Source organism: Capricornis sumatraensis, chromosome 1 (assembly GCF_032405125.1).
Source record: "Capricornis sumatraensis isolate serow.1 chromosome 1, serow.2, whole genome shotgun sequence".
Taxonomy (NCBI): Eukaryota; Metazoa; Chordata; class Mammalia; order Artiodactyla; family Bovidae; genus Capricornis; species Capricornis sumatraensis.
Genome location: NC_091069.1, coordinates 189453745 through 189479369, shown reverse-complemented (window position 1 = coordinate 189479369; position 25625 = coordinate 189453745). Strand labels below are relative to the sequence as shown.

At 41.2% G+C, this 25625-nt stretch overlaps 1 protein-coding gene across 1 annotated transcript in view; it reads right to left on the bottom strand.

Annotated features, from left to right (window-relative positions):
• Positions 1-25625, bottom strand: part of ABCC5 (ATP binding cassette subfamily C member 5) — a 79970-nt gene that overhangs the window by 54138 nt on the left and 207 nt on the right. Inside the window, exons 2-5 of the mRNA XM_068982262.1 lie at positions 22442-22618; positions 5369-5526; positions 4417-4572; positions 3636-3783 (exon numbers count right to left, since the gene is read on the bottom strand). Coding sequence (XP_068838363.1) covers positions 3636-3783; positions 4417-4572; positions 5369-5526; positions 22442-22570 — 591 coding nt within the window. The 5' untranslated portion in view covers positions 22571-22618. The remainder of the gene's footprint in view (positions 1-3635; positions 3784-4416; positions 4573-5368; positions 5527-22441; positions 22619-25625) is intronic.

Below are 25625 nucleotides of genomic sequence, written 5' to 3'. Positions count from 1 at the left end.
TCACTAGGCCATGAGGAGTGACCTCTGCTCAGGACACAATACAAAAATCTAGGCCTCAGGAAAAACGGGTGGCATCCTTCAGAGTCTTTTCGAGTCCTTACAGCTAAAGTCGATCTTGCAAAAAATGAAACAAAACAAACCACAGCAAAAAGAAAGCCAAACCAATCCCCCTCCCTAAAGGAAGAAAACAAAATTAAGGAGAAACCCATCCACCATCTACCCCAATCTTTATAGCATAGGGCACTGAAGCTGGAAGCCAGAGCTTGACTGACAGCCCAAAATGGAGGCCAGATGCAATCGTCCTGAAGCAGCTAATGCTGAATTCCAGACTCTCTCTGGGTGGATCAGTATTTCTTGTTTTTTTTCCTAAGAGGAAATTAATACCAGATGTTGACTAGATCCTAAGAGATCCCCACCAATCAGATTTCCGTCAAGTCTCAGAAAACAACCTGATTAAGTAAATAGGAGATTTCAGATGCCAAAAACTGTGTATCCCATCGCTCCCCTCCCTTGGATTTTTGGGTTTTATATCCACTGCTTGGGTCACCACTGCACACAGCTGGGTTGCTGGTTTACTAGCAAGAAGGTTGGCTTCTTTTCCAGTACGCAATCCGAAATGTGGAACTGAGTCACTGAGTGGCAGGGCCAGAACCCCATTTTCCTCACGTGAAGCAACTCAGTAAGATGGCGGTGCGGTAAAGCATTTTCTCACACACCTCGGCACTGACGGAGCCGTCTCCAAAGGAAGGCGTGAAAGGACAGCAGGTTGTAGTTTGGGGTTCCTTCCTTCCCATACCTTTATTGTGCCACTTTTCAGCACCAGGCAATAGCATTAGGAACTCCCAGAGGGGAGGAGAAGGGGGAAGGTAAAAGACAAAATGAATGCTTACACTATATAAAACTTTCAAAGGGGAGGGAAAAGAGGAAACAGCAGATTAAAGAATTTTCAACACACACAGTGTTTATAAAAAACAATTACATTTCAAACCATTTTGAATGGAACAAAGGAAATAAAAAGGTTCTCATGAAAAAACCAACCAAAATTTCATCTTAAAAGGTTACAAATTTATCATTTAAATTTAAACAAACTGGGAGAAAACTTGAGATTGTCAGCATAGCTGTCTGGCTGTCCATTCCCAGTGAATAAACATTACCTTACCTGAACTCTTGGCGAGAGATTCTGCCCAGCTTGACTCTCTTTCTGACCGCAGAATACAGCCATCCTGAAAATTCTAAAGAACAGCTTCTGTCACTGGTTCCACTACAGAGACACTCCCCCCAAATCCAGATCCTGACAGCACCAAGCAAGCTGCAGCTGGAGAGAGGTTGGAAGGGCGGGAAACTTACCTCTCTAGAGGCTTTTCACTGTCCTTTCCCGCAAAGGCCCATGAGCAGAGTTAGCATTCACCAAGAGATTGCACTGCAGGAGGAAGCCGTCTCTTGCAAATCTACAGGGCGGATGCTAATTCTTTACACACAAATCATAAGTCAGGCCTGGTCTTCTAAAAGTGTTTTATCCAAGAAGGCCACAGATCACCTCTGCAAGTTTAGCAATTTGGCCACTCATCGGAGTTCAGGATCATACCCTTATAGATTTTGGTTCTCCATTAACACTATGGTGACCCTTAGACGCCATGTGCAGAGTGCTGGTCCACTGGTGTGACTGAAACCCATCTTGATCATTAATGTCCAGCCCTGGCCAGCCAGCAGTTTAAAAAATGAAACAACACACATTCACTTGATTGTGTTTCATTAGCTCTGCATATGGCTACCAAGGTTCAGTGAGGCTGGAGGGGAGATTTTAAAATATATATATATATATATATGGTATCTGGGGACTCAGTTCTTACGTAGATTTCTGTAAGAACAGGTGAAGACAGTTTGAAAGCCCTGACATATTAGAAAATGTGCAAAAATAAAAAATGGATATTCTTCCAGAGGATTTAAATCCACAGATGGAAGGTATGCTCACTGCTAATAGCCATCTCAAACCCAATTCTTCAATTTCCAGTTAAAAAGAAATTTGTTAGAACTGGAGCTCTGAAAAACAGAAATTTCCATTGCTTACAATCTGAAATCTTTTTTTGTCAATGAGAGACTGTGGATGGAACCACTGCTTTCTTGGTCGTTCCAGGGAAAAAGTCTCCTGAAATAACACAGGCCTTAAGGTGCTGTTTCATAAAGACAGTGAAGAAAAGGAAAAGCGTGCTGCTGTTTTCCTATTGAAGGAAGGCTCTCAGGTTTCCCTGGCATTGAGGACACTTTACTAGAGATTAGTAGTCCAGTGCACAGTGCCTTAAAAGAGAGCTGAAAGAATATGCAGGTGCTCAAGGGAGTGACTGTAAGGCCCCCAAGCTGAACAAGCGTAAGTAACTTTTTTTCCCAAGTGAAAAATTAAAAACCCAACAATATGGAATTTTGGTGGGGGGGGTGGGGTGGGAGAGCCAATGAAATTCTAGCGTTGACCAAACAGAATCAAGGAAGCCTGTATACCGTGCTACCCAGCTGAAAGAATTCTTCGAAAGATCAGAGCAGCCACCAGCCCTGTAGTGAAACAATGACAGAAGCTCTTCTTGGGGGAAGCTGGTCCTATGAAAACGTTTGCCATTTTGGTCAGTGACATGATATTCAGGTACATGGTCCCTCTTACTTAAAAACTTATACCAAAGTGTGTTAGTTGGTCAATTAATAAGAAACCCAATACCAGAAAAGGAGTGTTCTCTGCTTCAGAAAAGAGATCAAAACTTTTTAAAGGCATCAAACATTAAAAACAAAAAACAAATGAACAAACAACAACAAAAAGAGAACATAACAGAAAAACTGCAAATTAGTTTTACCTAATTACCATGCATCTTAGGCCCATACTTACCAAAACCATGAACCTCCAGCTTACCCACACACGGAAAATGCACAGAATAAGGAGTACTACTGCTTCGATGCCTCAAGGCAAATATGTAGAAAATAGATTTAATCAAAGTCTAAAGTGTAAGGGCAGCACAGTGGGTGTAAGAAACAGGTGTCCAGAGAACAGTGTGACGGTCACTCTTCTCTCCTACTCTGCTTCAGCAACACTAGGAAAACCAGGGCTGCCACCCCGACACCTGCTACGCAGCTTACACTATAAACCAAAACTGAAAATGAACTTCAGGTTAGACTCTAAAAATCTCAACAGTCCTCCAGCTTCTTGAGGGCTCCTTTGCCACAGAACCGGCAAACACGTGACAACTCTGCCTCCAGACCTTCGCTGCGTCACCAGCACCAACTCGACAGCCTATGCCACACAACGCCACTCACAGCACAGCAAGACACACTGCCTGAACCAGGACTGTTGTTTCATGTCAACACACAGCACAGCAGCATGGTCCTGTGCAGAAACGGAATCACTCAGCTTCACCCCCACCCCAGGGAAGCAAGCCAGTTCCGCTTCGTCTCTGGTAACACGGCCCCCTCATCCTTCCAGTCTTCACAAACCACTATTCACTCAGTATCAGTTGTCCCCTGGCAACAGACCTGGAGGATCTCTAAGGTTGCTAACTAGCCCAAAGGTGAGCACAACCCCTGAAACAGAATAAGAATGTTAGAGCTGGCCATGGCCGGGCCCCTGGAGACTGTCAGAAAGGATGGTTAGGACTTACTGGTCCACTGAAGCCTGCCAGCTGCGTGATCATCAGGCACACGATGGAGAGGATGAGCCTGGTGCGGCAGAAGGTCCACACAACCCTCCGGAGGGAAGCAGCGTCGGGCCCAGCTTCATTCAGCTCTTCTTGCCACAGTCTCTCTAGTCTTAACAAGGGCACATATCCTCCGTTACACATCTTTCCAGGGAATATGCACACCCCAGCCTCCCTGCTGCCACCACTCACACCAGTCTCTCCTTTAAAGTTATGTACAGAGTCTTCACCTTCTGAGGAAAAAAGACCCTTCCTGGTAACCACATATTTACCCTGTATAGGCAGCCTCTCAGGATTCAGAAAATGATGAGAACCAAAGTCTTCCCTTCCACCCACAAAAATTATCCCTGAATAGAATCTGTCTTTCTCAAGGGTCCCCAACCCGTGCTGAAGGATCCTCTGGTAAAGTATAAAGTTGTAAACTAGATTTTAATCATGACAATCGGCTACCACAAAAATGTACTCTGTCACAAGGCAGCGACATAATCTCCCTGCAGACTCAGGAAGAGAAGCGGGGCTGAGAGAGAGAGAGAAAGCCCGTAGTTAAAATAGGATTCAAGGTAAAATAGGAGATAAAGCAGAAGAGCAAAGAGAAAGTCACCCCCCAGGCTACCCTCCCTCTATAGCACAGCTCAAATCCTAAAAAGACTCAGAGTTCTGAACGTGGCACTGCCAGACCCACACTCCTAGCTCAGGCCCTACATATCCAGTCTGTGGGAGACGAGGGTGGACCAGAGACGCCTACCTTCTGCAGTTCACCTCGGAAGACTCATGCTTGGACAAAGACCACACATCCTCCATTAAGAGCTCCCCCTTCTTGTGGGCTTTGCGAGCCAGAGGAGAAAGCCAAGAAAAAGTCATACAGGAGAAGAGCCCAGCATTGTCCACTGGGTGCTGGTGTCTGAGGAGAGAAAACCCAGAGCACAAAATTGTCAACACACATGGAGAGGCTAGCCAACACTTAAAATATGCTGTTTAGTTAGTATACAGCACTCTTAACAATGGAAACAGTGAGAGACTTTATTTTTTAGGTTCCAAAATCACTGCAGTTGGTGACTGCAGCCATGAAATTAAAAGACACTTGTTCCTTGGAAGAAAAGCTATGACCAACCTAGACAGCATATTAAAAAGCAGAGACAATACTTTGCCAACAAAGGTCCATCTAGTCAAAGCTATGGTTTTTCCAGTAGTCATGTATGGATTTGAGAGTTGGACTATAAAGAAAGCTGAGCACCGAAGAACAGATGCTTTTGAACTATGGTGTTGGAGAAGACTCTTGAGAGTCCCTTGGACTGCAAGGAGATCAAACCAGTCAATCCTAAAGGAAATCAATCCTCAATATTCATTAGAAGGACTGAAGCTGAAGCTCCAATACTTTGGCCACCTGATGTGAAGAACTGACTCACTGGAAAAGATCCTGATGCTGGGAAAGATTGAAGGCAGGAGGAGAAGGAGCAACAGATGATGAGATGGTTAGATGTCATCACTGACTCGATGGACATGAATTTAAGTAAGCTCCAGGAGTTGGTGATAGACAGGGAAGCCTGGCATGCTGCAGTCCATGGGGTCGCAAAGGGTCGGATATGACTGAGCGACTGAACTGATACTGATGACTAAACTCAAGTTTCCCCAAATAATCTTAGCCCAAATTTTTCTGGTGCTTCACAGACAAGCCATTAATTAGCAGAACCTCTTACTTGGAAGTGGTCCGGATGGGCTTCAGAACACTTAAGCTATGATGGTACTTTCCCTTGGGATGTTCCTCATCCAGGATTCTGAGCTGAGAATGCATGGAGGGGTCCAGGGAAAGGCCTTCTGCTCGGGCTGCTGTTTCCAAGGCATCCTGGCAATCCAACTGTTTCAACAGAGAGGGAGAAAAGGCAAAGCACAGTTAATGAACATGAGAGAATCAGAGAGGACCAAATCTACTGACACAACAGCTCAAACTGCAAACTTGATTCATCTCATCCAGGAAATCCCAAGGGTCAGGAAGTTAAACACTCACTTGTGTGATATGAACTCACTAAGGAACATTCAACCGGATACTTTAAAACTTCTATACTAATAGACTTCATTTATTATTATTATTTGAGCACTTTCAGAAAAACTGAGCAGAAAGTACTGAGCTCCCATAGACCTCCTCACCTACCCTCTTCTCCTCTGTAATTAACATCTTGCATGAGTGCACTACATTTGCCACAAGTGATGGGCCAAGACCGATATGTTATCACTAACTGAAATCCACAGTTTATATTAGGATTCACTCATTGTGTTGTATGTTTTAAAATTTATATTTTTATCACCAAAATGTTTTATCTTTCATTTCCCAATACAGACTGAGAGTCAATTACTTCACTACTAACTGCAAATTCTATTGCCTATTTTCTATGATAAAAAGTTAATAATCAACACCCCTCCCCACTAAACAGCTCTGTCAGGCAGAAAAATCCAGAATGCACACATGCCTCCCCCCCCCCCCTCTTGTTAGCAACAAGGAGTGCAGAACTGGGGCTCTCATCCTGGCTGCCCAGCTAAAGAGCTCCTCTCCAGACTTCCACAAGCAGAGGGTCTCATGGGTAGAAATACAAAGTTATACATATTTACTACAAAGTTTATAAATACCAATTAATCATATTAATAAAAATGCATGTAATTCAAACCCTGACTATGGCAGAAGAGGGTGGGCCAAAAATCTGGACACATCTAAGATTTTTGCCTGTTCATTCTAAAAGTAACCCCAAATTACTTTTTTTTAAATTTTATTTTATTGAAGTGTAGTTGATTCATAGTAGTGCATTAATTTTTACAGTAGAGCAAAACGATTCAGTTATGCATACACATTCTTTCTTAAAAACTTCTGTATTGGGGTATATATCTGATTAACAAACAATGTTGTGATAGTTTCAGGTGAGTAGAGAAGGGACTCAGCCATACATATACATGTATCCATTCTCCCCCAAACCCCCTCCCATCCAGGCTGCCACATTAACCATTGAGCAGAGTTCCATGTGCTATACAGTAGGTCCCTGTTTGTTATTCATTTTAGCAGTGTGTACATGTCTGTCTCAAACTCCCTACCTACCTCTTCCCCCTCCACCAACCGGAAGCTCGTTCTGGAGGTCTGTGAGTCTGTTTCTGTTTCATAAGTTCATTTGCATCATTTCATTTTAGATTCTACATATATGGGATGTCATATGATATTTCCCCTTCTCAGTATGACTTACTTCACTCAGAATGATAATCTCTAGGTCCATCCATGTTGCTGCAAATGGCACTATTTCATTCTTTTCAATGGCTGAGTAATATTTTATTGTATATTTGTACCACCTTTTCTTTATCCATTCCTCTGTCAATGGACATTTAGGTTGCTTTCATATCTTAGCTTTTGTAAACAGTGCTACAATGAACACTGGGGTGCATATATCTTTTGGGATCTTATTGTTCCCCAGATATATGCCATGGATCATAGAGTCACAAAGATCCCCATACAGAGTGGGATCACAGGGTCACACATACATATTCTTCCTCATATTCTTTTCCATTATGGTTTATCACAGGATACTGAATATAGTTCCCTGTCCTATACCATAGGGCCTTGTTTATCAACCCAAAGTGACTTCCGCAGTTACTGTTACAGAAGCAGAACCATTCTTTTCCTCTTGAAAGGGTTTATAAGGAACCTTATTCTTTTCTGACATTCTCACAAATATTTCTAGCAATTATTGTGAACTAGCAAGAAAGAATAGACTCTTGGATCAAGAAAAAGTTAAGTGGTGTAGCACCTAACACACTGGACCTTACACAAAGTGGAGTCTCTATTTTCACACACTACCTCTTTTACACACAGAAGAGAAGCAACTCAAATATTAAGAGGCAGCTATTTAGTAAGTCTTACAATAGCACAGTGTGCTATCTCTCCAACTTTATTATTCTTCCTTTACAAACCTGGTTTAGCTGTTCTAGATCTTTTGTATTTCCAGGAGAACCAAGTTCAAGAGTTAGGAGAGTTTTATAAACATCTTTGGACAGTACAGAATCAGAAAAGGAAAACTTGGGGGGAATTTCCTGGCTGTCCAGTGGTTAGGACTCTGAGCTTCCACTGCAGGCGGCACAGGTTTAATCCCTGGTAGGGGAACTAAGATCCCACATGCCACATAGTATGACCAATAAAGAAAGAAAGAAAGAAGCATCAAAGCTTATGTTTTTTTTTAAAAAAGAAGACTTGGTATGCCATCCATTAGCATTCTTATATAAGAATGGCATAGTAGCATTAAGAGAAAACTAAAATCTTCACATCTTATTTAATTCATTCTTTCAACAAATAACTTACAGAGCACCTATATACAAAACTGTCCTAGATACTGGGAATAAAAGTATTCCAATTTCTATCTTTATAGTACACTGATTTCATTTTATTCATCTCTAAAATGCCTAGTTTCATCAAAAGCTATGAAAAGAAAAGTGAATGGATTTAATGATAACAACAAACAAAAATTGATCTTAATGCATGAGTTTTGTTCCTTTGACTATATGCATGATGTCATGTTCTACCACCTTCCAGGTAGTTACTTCCCATAGTGGAGAATGTGAAATTCAAAGGTTCTCTAAAAACACTCAGATGAGAGCAGACGGCGAGGTTTCACTCCCCCAGGCATATCATGAGTGCTACACCAGCATGAGAAAACGCCTGTAACATATCAAGAGACTGAGGGCTCTTGTACTGTTTTTGATTTTCATACAAGGCATTCAGTATAATTTTATCCTGACAAAGAAAAACCCCCATAAAAGTAGTTGAGAAAGTGGCTAAATAAATTCTCATATTTTCATATAATAATAACACATGGAGTAGGAATGACTACTGTAAGGGTATGGAAAAGTCTATATTGTTGATCTAAGACAACTGAAAGTTATCATTCTAAGCAACCCACTTAATAAGTTACATCATATTTTTGCTATTCTTTCCTAAAGAATAGCTTTAGGAAAACTGCTTCTTAAACTGTCAATCTTGTTGCCATATCCTACTCACTGCCTAGATAACAACAGTGAAATATTTGTTGGAGATGATAGGATCCGCGCAGAATCCTGTTTTAAGTCCTGCTCCATACTTGCCCCCAGCTCCTTCAAAGACAGGACTCTCAAAACAGTAAGTAGCAGGTGTTTAGCTCCTGGCAAGAATTCTTGAATGATAAAACAACACTATCAAGAAAACCAAGACAAAACCCCCTTACTCCAATAAAACTATACTCTCTATGATCTTAAATAAAGTATTTACACTCCTTAGGCCACTGTGGGCTTTTCCCATAGTTGGAGGCCTCTGTGAAGTATAGTGGTTTTGCATACGGATTTTATTTTCTTATTTTTATAATTCAGTTTATATATTTATTTTTGGCTATGCTGGGTCTTCATTGCTGCATGTGGGCTTTCTCTAGTTGCTGCAAGCAAGGGCTACTCTCCTTTGCCGTACAAGGACTTCTCATTGCGGTGGCTTCTCCTGTTGTGAAGTACAGGCTCTAGGGCATGCAAGCTTCAGTAGTTGCAGCCCACAGGCTCAGGAGTTGTGTCTGAGGGTCCTAGAGCGCATGGGCTTAGTTGCTCCGTGGCATGGGAACCTTCTTGAACCAGGGACTGAACCCGTGTCCCCTGCATTGGCAGGTGGATTTTATCCACTGTGCCACCAGGGAAGTCCCTGCACATGGCTTTTAGAAAATAAGATATGGGCTCACAGGCTGATTCTGCCACCAACTTTCTGCATTACCAAGTCACTTTAAGCTTCAACTTACTCATTTTTACAATGGTACATGCACCTACCACAAAGTGTTGAGAAGAATGAATTAAAGTGAAAGTCAGTTATGTCTGACTCTTTGCAATCCCATGGACTATACAGTCCATGGAATTCTCCAGGCCAGAATACTGGAGTGGGTAGCCTTTCCCTTCTCCAGCGGATCTTCCCAACCCAGTGACTGAACCCAGGTCTCCTGCACTGTAGGTGGATTCTTTACCTGCTGAGGCACCAGGGAAGACCACAAAGTGTTGAGAAGAATGAATAGGATAATGAAAAGTGTTTAGCAAAATACTGGGTATAAGTATTAAACAAACATTTAATACATATTAGTTACACACCAACTGATCCACCTGATAAATCTTATGGACTATCTCAACCATTCTTCTTTCCTTTAGCTTTCCCTAATTGTTTCAAGATTAGGGAATTCATTTCCTCCTTCCTATGTCTTCCCTGTACTACACCACTGCAGTGGGATGCTTCTGGCAAGAGAAGAGCTCCTGGAGGGCAGGCTGACTAATTCTTGTTTGTATCCCTGGCCCCTGGCTCAGTACACGGCCTGGCACCTATTATGCAATTGTCAACTAGAATATCTCAATATTGCTCCACAGTCTGTACTATCATCATTTAAAGCTACATGATATACCGCTAAGAAATCTTCTTAACCAATACACTTCTAATGTTTTGTGTATTATTAACAGTATAATAAACAATTATAGTTTATTTTTCTCTTTCTGGATTATTTAGGATAAATTCCACCAGTGGGATTATAGGATTAAAAAGTATAGCTCCTAGCAACTAGACATATATCCAGTTTGCTTAACTACTCATTATAAAATGTGTATTACAGTGATATTGCAAAAGAGAACTTCTATTAGCTTTAGTACTTTCAGTTCTATTTTGTCGACTCAAGGCTGCCTTTGTCCCACCTACTCTGGGACATTAGCAAGAAATAGAGGAAGTTAGGACAGCCTTCTTTGTCTGCAGCCAGATCTCATGACTAGCATATATCTGTAAAGGCAAACCACTTACTTGAAGGTGATGGGAAAATGTGGACAAATGAACTTATAACAAACCAATATGGTATTTACTGTGTGCCAGGCATTGTTTTAAATGTTTTACAGATACTAACTTCTTATAATTCTCACAATTACCCTATGAGGTAGACACTCTCATTCCCCTGTCTTACAGCTGAGGCAACTGTGAAGTAACAACAAAGACTTGAAGAGATCTTTAAATAGCAGAGATGGAATCCAGGCTCCAGAGTTAAGGCTCTTAATTACTAAGCTATGTGCCTTTCAAAGAAAAAACAAGCAAATAAATTACTGTATAAGATGACCTCGGATGTATCTTTATAGACAGCCAGCTCTCCTCTCTTTCCCAGGGTGAGTATCAGATTACAATAAACTCTGACTCTCCAAACTAACCTCATTATAAGCAAATAGTACTTTCCAAAGTCAAAATCACAAATACATGATTAGAACACTAGACTATAAACAGATGAGTTTACTTAATTGCAAAAGTGCACTTCCAGGTGGTTTTTCAACCAAAGATGAGTAGATGCTAACAGATGAATACATTACAGACTGATATTTTAAAATAAAGTAAAAGCATATTTATATCACCCTGCTAGTAACTGCAAAGATGTCACAAATGTCTAATTGTATCTGGCTGGATGCCTAACTTATCTTTCTTTCTAGGCTTTCCAAAAGAAGTTTACCTGGCCAAGCAAGTCGAGCGAAAAAAAAAATGTCTATTTAAAGTAAAAACAAATATATTCTACTATATTAACATTCTGTAAAGCAAGTTATCAATGTTCTAAGACTGACTGGATTAAAAATGGAAATGAACCAAGAAAACTGACTCTATATACTCAAGCTATATAGGCTTGCTATATGAACACATAAATAATATAACAGGGTAGGGAAATACGATTCAGTGGTTATCACTGGGACAAATAAAAAACAGAATGGAGATGAACTGAGATTCATGTTTCATACCATACATTAATTCATCTAGGATTAACCCTCAAAGTTACATTAAAATGGTGAGATAAACAGAAGAGAATTAAATAGCATTTTAGCACACTGATGGAAGGAAAATAGTCTCCATCTTCCCCCAAAGTCAGAAACTTACCAAAGGCAAAATGGATGGCTTGAATATAAAAAGGAAAACTTTCTGTGTAACGAAATTAGCACAAGAAAAAGGAGAATGCAGCTAAAAGAGTGACCAGGACTAACATAATATTTTGAACAGTCAGCTTTTACTGAAAAACATATGTTTTACACATCCATTCAGTATTTACTGAGGGACCTACAACACGCCAGGCACAGCTCTGGGTGCTGGGGAAACAGGAGTGAAAAAACACACACCTCAAAATCACTGCTTTCATGCAGGTTATAGTCTAGTATTTATAAAAGTTCAAAATCCAGAATAATCTACTAAATTGATTCAAAAGTGTCCATCTCTCACCCTCTAAATTCAATGTCACCAAGCAAGAAATTAAACTTAAATTTTAAGATACAATTATACATACCTTAATATCAGTAGAAATAGAGATAAAATCCAAGCGAACAAAGCGGGAAACATAAGAAAACATACATCTGAACCTTGACTGGATTTCTAGTGAGTTGCTGGCAGGTAGTCAGGGAAACCAGAGAAGGCAATGGCACCCCACTCCAATACTCTTGCCTGGAAAATCCCACGGACGGAGGAGCCTGGTGGGCTGTAGTCTATGGGGTCGCGGCTGAGCGACTTCACTTTCACTTTTCACTTTTACGCACTGGAGAAGGAAATGGCAGCCCACTCCAGTGTTCTTGCCTGGAGAATCCCAGGGACGGGGGAGCCTGGTGGGCTGCCGTCTATGGGGTCACACAGAGTCGGACACGACTGAAGTGACTTAGCAGCAGCAGCAGCAGTCAGGGAAACAAACTGGTCACATGTAACACTTTATACATGTTTTATCTTCATAATATTACTGTAGAAAGAAAATTCTCCCCAAGAAAAGATATAATTTAAACCCAATGGTATACAGGGGACTAGATGCTTAATAGAAGATTAATGGTTAAACCACAGTAGATTGACACTCCAGTGCAATGTTGTCCAACAGAAAAAAATATAAGACACAAATGTAATTTAAATGTTTTTAGTAGCCATACTAAAAAGGGAAGAGAAACAGGTGAAATTAACCATAAGAATATACCTCAACCCAATATATACAAAATAGTATCTTTTAAACATGTAATCAATAAAAAATTACAAGGTATTTTACATTCTTTTTTGGTTCTAAGTCTTTGACACCTGGTGCGTGTGTTCTATATGGCAGATCTCAATTCGGACTTTCCACATTTCCAAGGCCCAACAGCTGCCTGTGGCTGGCAGCTACAGTGTTGGATAGTGTAGCCTAGTAGTCTTCAACTGAGGAGGATTTTTGCTTGCTCAGAAGACATCTGGTAATGTTTGCAGACATTTTGGTCATAACTGTGCATTCAGTGGGTAGAGGCCAGGGATGTTGCCGAGCAGCCAACCAGGCACAGGACAGGCCCCCACAACAAAGAAGGATTTGGCCCCCAAATGTCAGTAGTGCTAAGGTAGTCCAAGAGAGCTAAACTTAGCTCACATGCTAGTATTTGGTGTATGCTGACCTAGGGAAATGTGTTTTATGGCCTATTTGTTTTTTATATTACAATGCTTTAAGTCAGTTTTAGAAGTAACTTCTTAAGGCTTCTCTTGAGATGCACTAATTTTTCTGTATTGCTCCTAAGGAGCTTTGCAGACTGAAGGGCTCTCCATGGACAGAGGACACAGCCACAGAAGGCGTCCACAGCAGCTGATTCATTCCAAAGGGAAAAATACTGCTTGATCCAGGAGTTGAGAAAACATTCAACAAAGAAATTACTGCTGCTGTTTGTATCTTCCTGAGGACTCTGGCTAAGAGACTCAGGTGGAGCAGGGTGAGGACGCTGGGGAACCGAAAGGGGACAGTGAAATTTAGATTCAGCCACTGTTCGAATAAAGGTCAGGGAAACACAGAGCCATTTATATGCCCATCGGGTGAAGAAAGTAAGGAACTTTCGATCCATAAGCAAACAGAGATACTTGCACAGGGACCCTCCCTCCTCTGTGCTCCAAGACCATCCCCAGGGCTGTGATAACAGGCTCACTGTCACACCACAGGGCTTCTGCTTATCTGGTTTGTCCATTTCATTTTAACAGGCTGCCAGAGTGGAATGTCTGCTGAAAGGGCAACCTCGGGCTTCCCCCTGCCTGGAGGCCCCTGGGACAAGATACCAAGGGCCGATGGTCATTCCTCAGGCTGAACAGTTCCTTCCTGACAGCAAACAGCAGGGTAGCCTTCTGAACGAAGCCCAGGGCCTGAGGAACCAACCAGGTGCACCTCTCAGCTTCCAAGGGGATTAAAGGTTACAATACTCCAGTCTGACCTGCCCCACAAAGAAAGCCGCCCTAGGGGCACAATCAGAATGGACTTGCCTCAAAAGCCTAGAGCATATTTTTCTTCTCAATTCACAAGATATTAACAAAAATACAAAATGGATAGCTGTAGGTGTCCCACTCCATAAACATTTAGAAAGACAAACATTTAAGGGAAGCTGTTACAAAGGTAACAGTTTTCAAAGAGACTCAAAATGTTAAAAATTAAAGAGAAAGTTACATTTTATTTTAAATTTAAAAAGAAATGAAAAAAGCTGATGCCCTTCCAAGAACATCTGACTTCAGGCTTTCCCATCCTCCCTCTCAATAAATTAACACCACAAAGGACAATTCCCCCAGATCTCAGCAATTTCTTATTCCAATGCATAATTAACAAGATCCCGATCATCTCAAGCATTTCCCTAAAGAAATTCCAGAGAGTGGCCACTTCAGTCTAGAGGGACAGCAAAATTTCAGAATGCAACCTTCACAGGAAGGAAGCATAATATATTAGAAATGGCTCACTAGTCAGAGTTGGGGAACCTGCTAACCTCAGTCTTATTGCTCAGTGGCTATGGATTAATTTGTACCCCAGCTCACTCATTTGTAACTAGGCTGTGTTACCCTAATGTCCAGGATCTGCTATTAATACAATCCACAAGTATAAATACGTAAAACCAGTGGATATGCCTTGTTACCACCATGGTAAAACAGGTATTTTTCCGCACCTCATAATCTAGCATTACCCCAGAATCAGGAGAAAAACTGGAGGGCTTTCAGTTGTTTCATAAGCTAAATTACAAGAAACTTCCCCAAGTTCCTATTACATCGGGGGATGAAATTAACTTTGTTATTACAATGATAAGGTTTCAAAGGATAAACTGAAAATAAATCTCAGAAGAAGAAAAGGGAAACACTCGGAGCCCCACTGGTTGAGGGGATGGAAGAGACGATCCTGTGAGATCTAGGGAAGAGGTTCTCGGCGCTGGTAACACATTAGGATCACCAGGGCAGCTTTAAAAAGCACTGATTGCCGGAGCATGACCCCAGAGACTGGTTTAATTTGTCTGGAGTGTTAGTATCTTTTTTTAACATTCTTCAAGTGATTTTAATATGCAGCCTAAACTGAGAACCACCAATGCAGATAACAAAATGTTGGTATTTTACATTTGACAAAATCCCTTGAAGACTTTCAGGCTTTAGCTTAAAAAAAAAAAAGCCAAAATATAATCTGTAAATGAAACTCCCTTCAGTCCCCAGTACTGTGTGTACCTGTGTTAAATGCCTCAAATAAGACATGAGTGGGTCCATTATGTGACCTGTACTGGAGAGCAGGCTGGAAGCACTGACAATAGTGAGATGCAAAGTAAAGGTGAGTATTTGAGCAGCTGGCCTATTTTTCCACTGTGAGAATACATTTAAGGAAACTAAGTAACTGCCTAACATCATACCTGCTTTAGTCAACAGAAATTGTCATTTGATATCTAATAAGAGTTGATTCTTTGAACAGCTAATTCAGAAAATAATCTTAAATAATTTTAAAAATATGGCATCTAATTATCTAAATAGGTTAGCTCACAAAAAGGGGGGTAAGGGGGGAAGGGATCGACTTAATAAGATTAATTCTACTAATTAGTGGACTTTTGTGCACTAAATTAACTTCATATTAGTCTGTAACTTTGATACTGAGAGGTTCAACTATTGCAAAGACTTACAGAGGCCCTGTTCCCTGTTCCTGGCATTGGCCTTTTTTATTTTTGATTAAGAGAAAGCGAGGGACAGAATGGTGAGACATTTTAGAAAGCATTAGCACAAGGCTGCGTATGCATGCTCAGTCTTTGTGACCCCATGGACTGTAGCCTGCTAGGCTCTTCTGTCCATGGAATTTTCCAGGCAATAACACTGGAGCAGGTTGCCATTTCTTTCTCCAGGGGATCTTCCCAAACCAGGGATTGAACCCATGTCTCTTGCATCTCCTGCACTGGCAGGTGAGTTTCTTTACCAATACATCACCTGGGAAGCCCTAGTACAAGGCTGCTGCTGCTGCTGCTGCTGCTGTTGCTGCTGCTAAGTTGCTTCAGTTGTGTAGCCTTCAGTACAAGGCTACCTCAAAGCAAAATCCAGGTTTCAATGAAAAATTTTTCATTAACCATTTGTCACTTCCAAGTTATAGATTTTAACAAAATAAAGGCTTGAGTATTTAAAATTGCTTGAAAAATACGCTGCTAGTTCCAATACTTTTCTTCCCTTTTGACAGAAAGCTTCTTTAACTCATGCCAACAAGCTATATTTATTCCCCTTAAGCAGCATTTCCTAGCTAAGAAGCAGCAGCCGTGCTGCAGATGGCGTAAAAGAGCTCATGATCAAGGCAGCGGGCCAACCTCAGGAGACCTGCGGGCTCTAGACTCAGTCACCATGCAGGAAAGCCACCTGGGCTCTGCACCAATGGCAGCGCTGTTGTCATCCCCAGCAGAGAGCTCCAGGCTGCTATTGGAGACCAACATCTGGCACCTGACCAGAGACCATATCATACCGTACTAAGCTCTATAAAGCTTTATAGATGCCTTCAGGGAAAAGGGGGTAGGGAGGCAGGTGTTCTTACTCATCCTATTACTGACTGTCCAGAAAATATGCTGAGTCACTGAGTACCAATCAAGAGAAAATAATGCGGAGACTGCAATACTAATCTCCTTCACCCCGCTCTCCTTCCTAACAGCAAGGAGACTCACAGGTAATATTTTTGACACTGAAAACACAAGGGCATAGAAAAATTCACATACCTTTCATCCATAAAGAAGGGCTTTCAGAATCAAATTTTGTTAAAGTACTAAACAAAACTATTTTATGACAACAATAGTTGTCCCTAGGTAGAGGTGCTAAGGGTGATTTTATTTTTTCCTGTAATCTTCCATAATCTGTACATTTTCTGCAAGAGACCATAATTCTTTCATAATAACATATCCTAGAATCCTATTTCTTGGTAAGAGATTACTATTCACATCCTTGTCTCTAGCATATAACTTGAGCTCACCCAAATAGTTCTTCCACTCACTAATCACAAATACTCCAACCAAGGCTAAAGTGTCAGCCGGACACAGAACTAAAGGAGACACTTGGTAAAGGTCACTGGACTCTGTGAATACTTGCTTTGTTACTTTGCCTAGAGGCAGAATATTCTAACATGGGTAGAAAGCAAATTCCACCAGTGGTACACTTGACAGAAAGGACAAAAAGAGTAAAGTAGTAAAGGCCCATGAACTTTAGTTGACTACTCCTTATTTTGCATGTTTCCTCCTTTCTTAGTTAGATTAGACACGCTAGGGAAAAAACAGTCACCCTTGGCTTTAGCCTAAGCACAGTGAGAAAACCAGCACCACCAAAAAAAAGCTTATAAAAGCATCACAGAGCTTTGTCTTATTTTTGCTTCAATTTTAATTTAAAGCAACTAAAATACCAACTCCTTGGCCTGTTATTCAAGAACACACATCATCTCCTTGCTGTCTACCTGAAACTATCATAACATTATTAATCAGCTATGCTCCAATATAAAATTAAAAGTTTGAAAAACAAACAAAAAACCCCACTGGCCTTTTTTAAAATGAGAAAAAAAAAAAAAAACCTACCAAAATAAACTGCAGATTTAGCAAAAAAAAAAAAAAAAAAAAACACATACACACATCATCTGAAACTCATGATCAAGCCCTCTATATCTATGACTTCATACTTGATGCTCAAAGCCAACAGTTCTTTGGTTGGCCTACCCACAGCTTGTTGGTTCTACCCACAGCTCTTTCTTCCACCAGGCATGTTCTTCATTTCTCCAAATTCTACCTGTTCTTCAAGTCTCCAACCAAATTCTACCTCCTCCTGAAGTCTTCCCTGATCTCAGAGACTGAAGAATTCTTTTCTTCTTGTTAACTTCCACAGCAACTAAATTTTAGTAATCTACATACATGACTATGAGTTGAAGCTTCTAGGGAGGGCAGGCAGGGCCAGCCTCAATTTATCATCATGTGCACCAGAACACTTCATTCAGGGCTGTGTGTACATCTTGGAGAGTGCTCAAATGTTTGCTGAATTAAAAAAAAAAAAAGAATATATATCACATCTTAAACCAACCAGAGTTGGTAGAGTTATGTGATCAACATGTACATATCTGAATGCAATTATAAGAAAAGGATCTATGCTCAGAGAGTCACGCCTCAGACACGGGAACAGTGTTAAGGAGTGGTCTGGACATAAATTTTTATGTTAGTTGAAATAATGCCAGCCTAACACCAGCCAAGATTAGTACTTAGGCTAAAAGAACTAACAGCACCAGAAGGCACCCCTATTAGCACTTTAGGATTAAAGGATGTCTGCAAATCATCAAGTTGTGTGTGGCCACAAGCTTTACCTCAATAGTCTTGAACAAAAGGAAGGTGTGAAAATGCATTATTTTAACTAGCTCTAAGCAGATGTGATTGGAGAAGGCAACGGCACCCCACTCCAGTACTCTTGCCTGGAAAATCCCATGGACGGAGGAGCCTGGAAGGCTGCAGTCCATGGGGTCACTGAGGGTCGGACACAACTGAGCGACTTCATTTTCACTTTTCACTTTCATGCACTGGAGAAGGAAATGGCAACCCACTCAATTGTGTTTGCCTGGAGAATCCCAGGGACGGGGGAGCCTGGTGGGCTGCCATCTATGGGGTCGCACAGAGTCAGACATGACTGAAGTGACTTAGCAGCAGCAAGCAGATGTGATACAAATATCTGAAGGTGTGAATGATTAGAGCAATTTTCCCAAAGAGTATTCCAAAAGATTTGGTCACAATATTAGGAAAGGGGCAAGCTATATACTCTGCAACTTTGCTGACAGCAAAAAAAAAAAAAAAAAAAAAAATCACCAACTTGTTTAAAATGCATTTACTAGTTGGCGCTTTACTTCTGACTTCTGTTTGACAGTCTCATGTGTCCATGCTAAACTGAGCCTATCAAAGGCTAATGGTGGTGGATAAAACCTTGTTTTCCAATTAAGAGCCACAAATGTATCCTTATCTTTTGTTAATTTGGGAGGTACTGTTTTTCATTTCTGATGGATAATAATAGGAAGAGCTGGCATCTGGGAGGTCTTGTCCCAGATTTCATCTCTACCAACTAATACAGAAACAATGGCTATGATCATAAGACACGAAACTGTAATCTCTACCCAATTACCTACTTACATTCTTAAAAAAGGTAAATGGTATGCTTTTACAGCCATTCCACTTCCCAGATACTTAAATTGTCCATTTTTATACCATCGCTGAACCAGAAATTTGTCATTTTGCCTTTTTCCTCTTAGCAAACTGCTAACACATGAGACAAGTTGAAGATGTATTTGTATCTATGAAATCTGGAGTTTTGATAGATAATATGCAAGAACATTCTAGGTGATATGTGAATTTTTAAAACCACTTGATCATTATATATGCCTTTTAACATGTATAAAAAAATATGTTATATAAACCTATAATTCTATTCCTTAGGTCAAGACTGAGCAAAAAGAAAAATGTTGATTAAAAGAAATAGTTTAAGTTAAAAACAAAAAAAGTTCAGAGGCTACAGGATATGGTAATAAAAACAGGAAAACAGTACCCATATTTAAAAGTTTAGGAAACATCAAAGGATAATGAAAATTAAATTCATGTGTACTCCGGAGATCTCACAAAAGTGGTTGGTATTAGCCTCCTGTTTCTTCAAGATGAGGCTGAGTCACATGAAGGAAACTTTCTGTCTGGTGCCTGACTTAATAATTTAGAGGACAAAAGGCACAACAGTGACTCCACCTCCAACCCTTCTCTACCCACAGAGGAAAAGTTTCCTGCTGCCACTGCAGACCCTAATGTCAGTTCTGCTCTAACCAAATGGACAGGGCCTCTGTCCTCAGAAATTTCACAGGACCACGCTCTATCTTTCCAGGTTCCATCTCTTCCTGTTTTACAAGCTAGGCATGGGCAAGCTTGCTCACTAAGGCTTCATCTACATGGATGCACTAACGACTCTAAAACTTGTCCCAGCTCCATTCCTTATCTGTACTCTGTCTACTGATCACCTCATCTGGATGCACCTCAAATTCCACATGTTCAAAAGTAAACTCATGCTCACCTCCTTCTCCTTCTTTCTCTCCCCATATGCCCATTAATAGCCTTACCACAGGCACCCCAATGTCTCCCTCCCTCTTTCCAGAAATACGCCTAAGTCTCCCCCCTCTCCTCCATCTTCACTATTAGACTTGGATCCAGACCCCTGGTCTCTTTCACCTGGGCTGGCACAGAAGCCTCCAGACTGTTCCCTGTATTTTGTCTCTCTCTCTCTCATACACATTTTTCATCTACTGCCTCAAAATTAATCTTCCTAAGATAAATGAAGTCTTAAAAATCTCAGCTCAACTGCATTAGCTATTAGGTCATGCAAAGTAAAATTACAATGAGATATCAGACATACCTATCAGAATGGCTAAAATTAAATTAATAACATTAAATACTGGCAAGAATGCAGAGAAACTGGATGACTCACACATTGCTGATGGGAATGTAAAATTAAACAGTCACTCTGGAAAAAAAGAGTATTGAAGTTTCTGATAAAACTAAACACGCACTTAACATATGACCCAGCAATTACATTCCTGGAATTTACCCAGAGAAATGGAAGGTTTATTCACAAAAAAATCCTATACACAAATGTTCAGAGCAGCTTTGTTTATAATAGCTACAAACTAGAAATAACCCACATTTCCTTCAACAGATGAATGGTTAAACAAACTGTAGTCTATCTATAACATGGAAAATACAATTGATGCACAACAAATTAGATGGATCGCAAGGGAATAATGCTGAGTGAGAAAATTCAGTGTCAAAAGGTTACCTACTATATAATCCCATTGGTACAGCTTTCTTAAAATGACAAAATTACAGAGATGGAAAACAGATGAGTGGTTGCCAAAGACGGGGAGAGGGCAAGGGAGGAGGCTGCGGCTCTAAAAGGGGAGCACAAGACACCCTTTTGGTGGCGCTGATTTGTACCTTGACTGTGATGGTGGTCATATGAATCTACTCGGGAAAAAACTGCATAGAACACACACAAACAAGTGCGCATGACACTGGCAAAGTCTTAATAAAGTGGGTGCATGTTATCCCTGTCAATCAATGTCCTGTCGTGACTTTATACTATAGGATGCAAGAGGTTACCACTGGGAGAAGCCAGATAAAGTGCGTATGGGATCTCTCTGTATTATTTTCACAACTGCATGTGGATCTGCAGTCATCTCCAAATAAAAAATTAAGAGAAAAAAACCCTTTCAATAATTTCCAGTAGTTCCCCTACGCCCAGAGTAAGATTCCTTAGCATGACATGTAGAACTTTCTCACACACCTCTTATGCCCTAGACTACTAGCTCTAAGAGCTAACATTCTTTGAGCACAGGCTATGTGGCAGGCACCATTCTAAGCATTTTATATGTATTAGCTCATTTAATACTCAAGGCATCTCATGAGTTAGGTTCTACCATTGATACTATTTTAATTCCTAAGCCACTAAGGCACAGATGACTTAACGGCTTGACAGCATCCCTTTATTCATCCTCTCTGACTTTTTCCAGTATAAGTGCTATACTAAAAGTCAAGCATTCAAAAGATATTCAATAAATGTGTTAACATAAAGTCTGGACAAAAGGACACAGAAACGGTACAGAACTGGACCTTAAGGATTTGACACTGATTACAGTGAATCTATGTTTCTCCAAAGTTAAGCTTGAATAGGAAAGCATTGTACCACAGACAGTCGAAACAGAAAATACCCATCAGTGAGAAAATGTTGATTAATAAGGCAACAGCTTTTACATAGCAAAGAGGGACAAGTAAGGTCAGGCTAATGAAACTCCAGTGTCAGCTGTAGAGCCATATCTTGCTCCAATTTTCACAGAACAAATACATGAACACAAACCTCAACTTCCTACCCAGCAACCCCCATTCTTTCTTATTACTTCTGCAATTCAAGAGTTTTTCCCCAGACGACGATGTTTCTTCCAGATTAAAATGCATATTCATTATTTCCCTTGGAGGAAATTATTCACTAAAGACTCCTTTACACTCATAGGTTTTCTTGAAAATTTCAACTGATTATCCTCCATCAATCTAGAATTTGTTCCAAGTACGCTCTGAAATCTGAATGAGAATCTCCAGTTACCTTTTAAAAGCAGACAACAGAGGCAGAGGGAGGGAACAATTATAAGTACAAGAAAGAAGTATAATGGTTCCTATTCTCACTGCTCCCTGCCCAGCCCTTCCCCTCCCCAACCCTGCATAAACTGTCTTCTTTCAAGCAACACCTTTTCAGAGGAGAACTCAAAGGAGAAAAACAGATGACAGGTTGAGAGCCAACCTCTTCTCTTTCACAAACAACCATAAATTCTTAACAATGACCTAAAGTCAGTAAAGAAAAAGAAACTTTTTTTCAGTTATGCATTTTGTGAAGAAAGAAGGTATGGTCTAGCACAGCAAGCAGATAAGGAGAGGGAATCGGGCAGGGCAACACTGACCGGTTGAGTTCTCTTGTACTTGGACTCCTCACGGTCTCGGTGCTGCCCTGAATTGCTGGTTCTCTCCCGCACATTTCTATAACCAGGGCTGGGGATGATGTATTCTTTTCCTATGTCAATGTCCTTCATCTTCTCTGAGTGGAGGGTTCACAGACTCTTGGTTCCACTTGAGAATTCCTGGAATTAAAAATGCATCCAGGACAGGTATTTCCTAAATTGTGCTTAATAAGTAAAAGTACTTTAAAATAGGTAGAAAGAGACAAAAGCATTAAAGTTTTCTGTCATTATATCTATAAAAATAAATTCTCAAACATCTTTCAAGTACCATTTTATTTTTCTCAACTAAGTTCAATTGCAATGCATAGAGCATTTAGATAAGTCTTTTAAAAAAAGGCTTTCCAGAAATAATTTGTTTGTTCCAAAAAAAATTTTACACCTGAATTTTAAAAACAAATTCCCCGTAGATTACAGACAGTGTCCTAAAATTAGCTAGTGGTGATGATTTCACAATTCTGTTAATATACTAACCAAACACCAAGCTCTATACTCAGGTGAATTTCATAGTATGCAAATTTCTCAACAAAGCTGTTATAAAAAAACAATAGCAAAAACCCTGTTCTGAACCCTGTTCCCCACCTTGTTCTACGACGTCTTATCTAGTATCTACCTGAAACACTGTTCTAAACCCCAGTTAGCCTGATTAATCAATACCCGGTATCAATTCTGGTTACTTTAGAAAAAGTAAAACATATATATACCCTCTCTAAAACATTTCCTCCACCCTAAGATGGTCAAAGCTTCCCAGATACAAGCTGGGAAAACACTTTTTATAACAGCCTCACTAGAAACTAAAGAATTGTAGCTGTGTTGCCTTTTGAATTCCATAAATTCCTATAAATCACTGAGAATGAAAAGTACAACATTGCGGACATAATTCTGACAGCTACAATTCATGTTTTAAGGTATCAGAAAACAAGAACACTTACGAATCCTCTAAATAAAAAGGACTAAATCTCCACCATAAAGACTTGTTTCCAGCACAAAAGAAAGCTTGACTTCTTACTTTTCAGAGGTCTGGCTCCAGTACCCTGAGTTGATATTGCTCAACTACTTATCTTTCAAAGAAAAAAGTCACCTTGTCCAATGACAAACTGCACCATAAAGAACACCGGCTTACCACCAAGAGCGCAGCAATCACGTCACCGAGACCTCATTAAGCCTAAACTATAAACAGACCTGGCATCTGCCAGTGTCCCCAGTGTCAGGATACAGCTGCAGATCAGAATAATCCTGCTTGTTACAGGGATCACTGAAGTCCAACCTTCCCCGCCAAAGGTTCCTCAACCTCGCCAACTATCTGGAAAGCAGAAAAAAAATCAGTCCTGCTTTGAAAAAAGGCAAGAGTGGGGGAGCAAGTTTGAAAGGAAGGAGGCCATAGAAACTCACTCAGAATGCCAAATGCCAAGTCAGAAAGACCACAGGGATCACCTTAATTGCCTAAGAATTCATGTAACCTCAGCTTCTTTTGGTCACTTTGTTCCAGGTTATTCTAAGTTGGAAGAGTGTGGGGAGTAATTTTCCATTCCCTCTAACACTGCTGCTTCTTTAATTTCCTGGGCCAAGTGGTAGAGCAATGAAAGTAGGCAGGTCTTGTCCAGGGACAAAGCTACTATCTCCTGGCCTTGAACATAAGGAGGATTCCATCTTCTGTGTATCAGGAAGGCCAGCCAAGAGCTAGAAAGTCCAATAAGATCTGGGAAACAAACAAGGCCCAAATCTGAAGAAAACAATTAAGGAAAGATCACTAGGCCAGAGTTTGGGGATGGAGGGCAGGGTGAAGGTGAAGGTGAAGTCGCTCAGTCATGTCGGACTCTTTGCGACCCCATGGACTGTAACCAACTAGGCTTCTCCATCCATGGGATTCTCCAGGCAAGAATACTAGAGTGGATTGCCATTTCCTTCTCCAGGGGATCTTCCCGACCCAGGGATCGAACCCGGGTCTCCCGCATTGGAGGCAGACGCTTTAACCTCTGAGCCAGCAGGAGGGGAGGGTACTATTTGTATTTCCCTCTTTTCTTCTTTCTGTTCTCCCTTAAAGGTGTTTAAAAGTCTTTTTTAAGAGAGAAGAAAGGGAAAGGATGTTCATTTACTTCTGAATCAGAGCTATACAATGACACTTAACAGAATAGTCAAAGTGAGAGAACCCATAGAGTTGCTTGGCACAGAGGTCTCTTGGTCAGCGACTTTTTTTTAACCAAGACTCCTTCAGTGCTAAGTGTAGACTTTCTCCTGCACAGTGATGCAGTCAAAACTGCCTGGGGGGAGGAGTTTGCACAGGATTGCAAGGACTGGAAGTAGCCAGACTGGTGTTCCCAAATTGCCTTCACTGCAATATTCCTTAGGTTTCTAACACCTCAGGAATGTGGTTCCAGGCCCTGCAGCCACACAAAAAGACCTGAAGCTACAAGGGTATGTACTTACCACCTCCCTGAAATCTACCTGTCTCCAGCCTACGGCACCTTTCACTGACTCACCCTGGAGACCCCAGAATGACCTATCCATCTTCTCCTTCAAAACCTTCTGAAACTTTGCCAGTCTTTTCTGTGTCCATCTGCCTCCTGCCTCCCCCATGTCTGTGCAGAAACCGAATGACCCCTATGTGATAAATACAAAGACCCACGCAGCTCTGTGCGGTGGAAAGGGAAAGGGCACTAATGACTGTCAAGAGATCTGGATTCCATTCCGAACTCTGCCAAGGGTTTCCTGTGCGTGCTTCTGTCACGAACCTCCATCTACCCCGCAGCCAAAACGAGACGATGAATTCTGAGGTCGCTGGCTGCTCAATCCCCTCTGTGCGCCTTATGCCGGGGTGCCCCAAACCGCCTCTCTACAACCTTGAAGAGGGGGCCTTCTCTCAGGCCAGCATCCCCTAGGATGCCCTGGCCTTAGGGCGTTCCCACGGCCAATTCTGGCCTGGAAAGGCGATAGCGACCCACACACAAGGGCCGCGTGCGTAGCACCACCTGGTGGCGTTAGCCGGGAATGTAGCCGGCACCCCGATCACTCATCCCACCCTACCTGCCTTCCGAGGACCTCACCTCCAACCCTCCCGGTCGCGTCCCGAAAATGAGGCGGCGGGAGACTAGAGAAAGCCCAGGCCGCTTTTCTCAGTTCTCCGACTTCC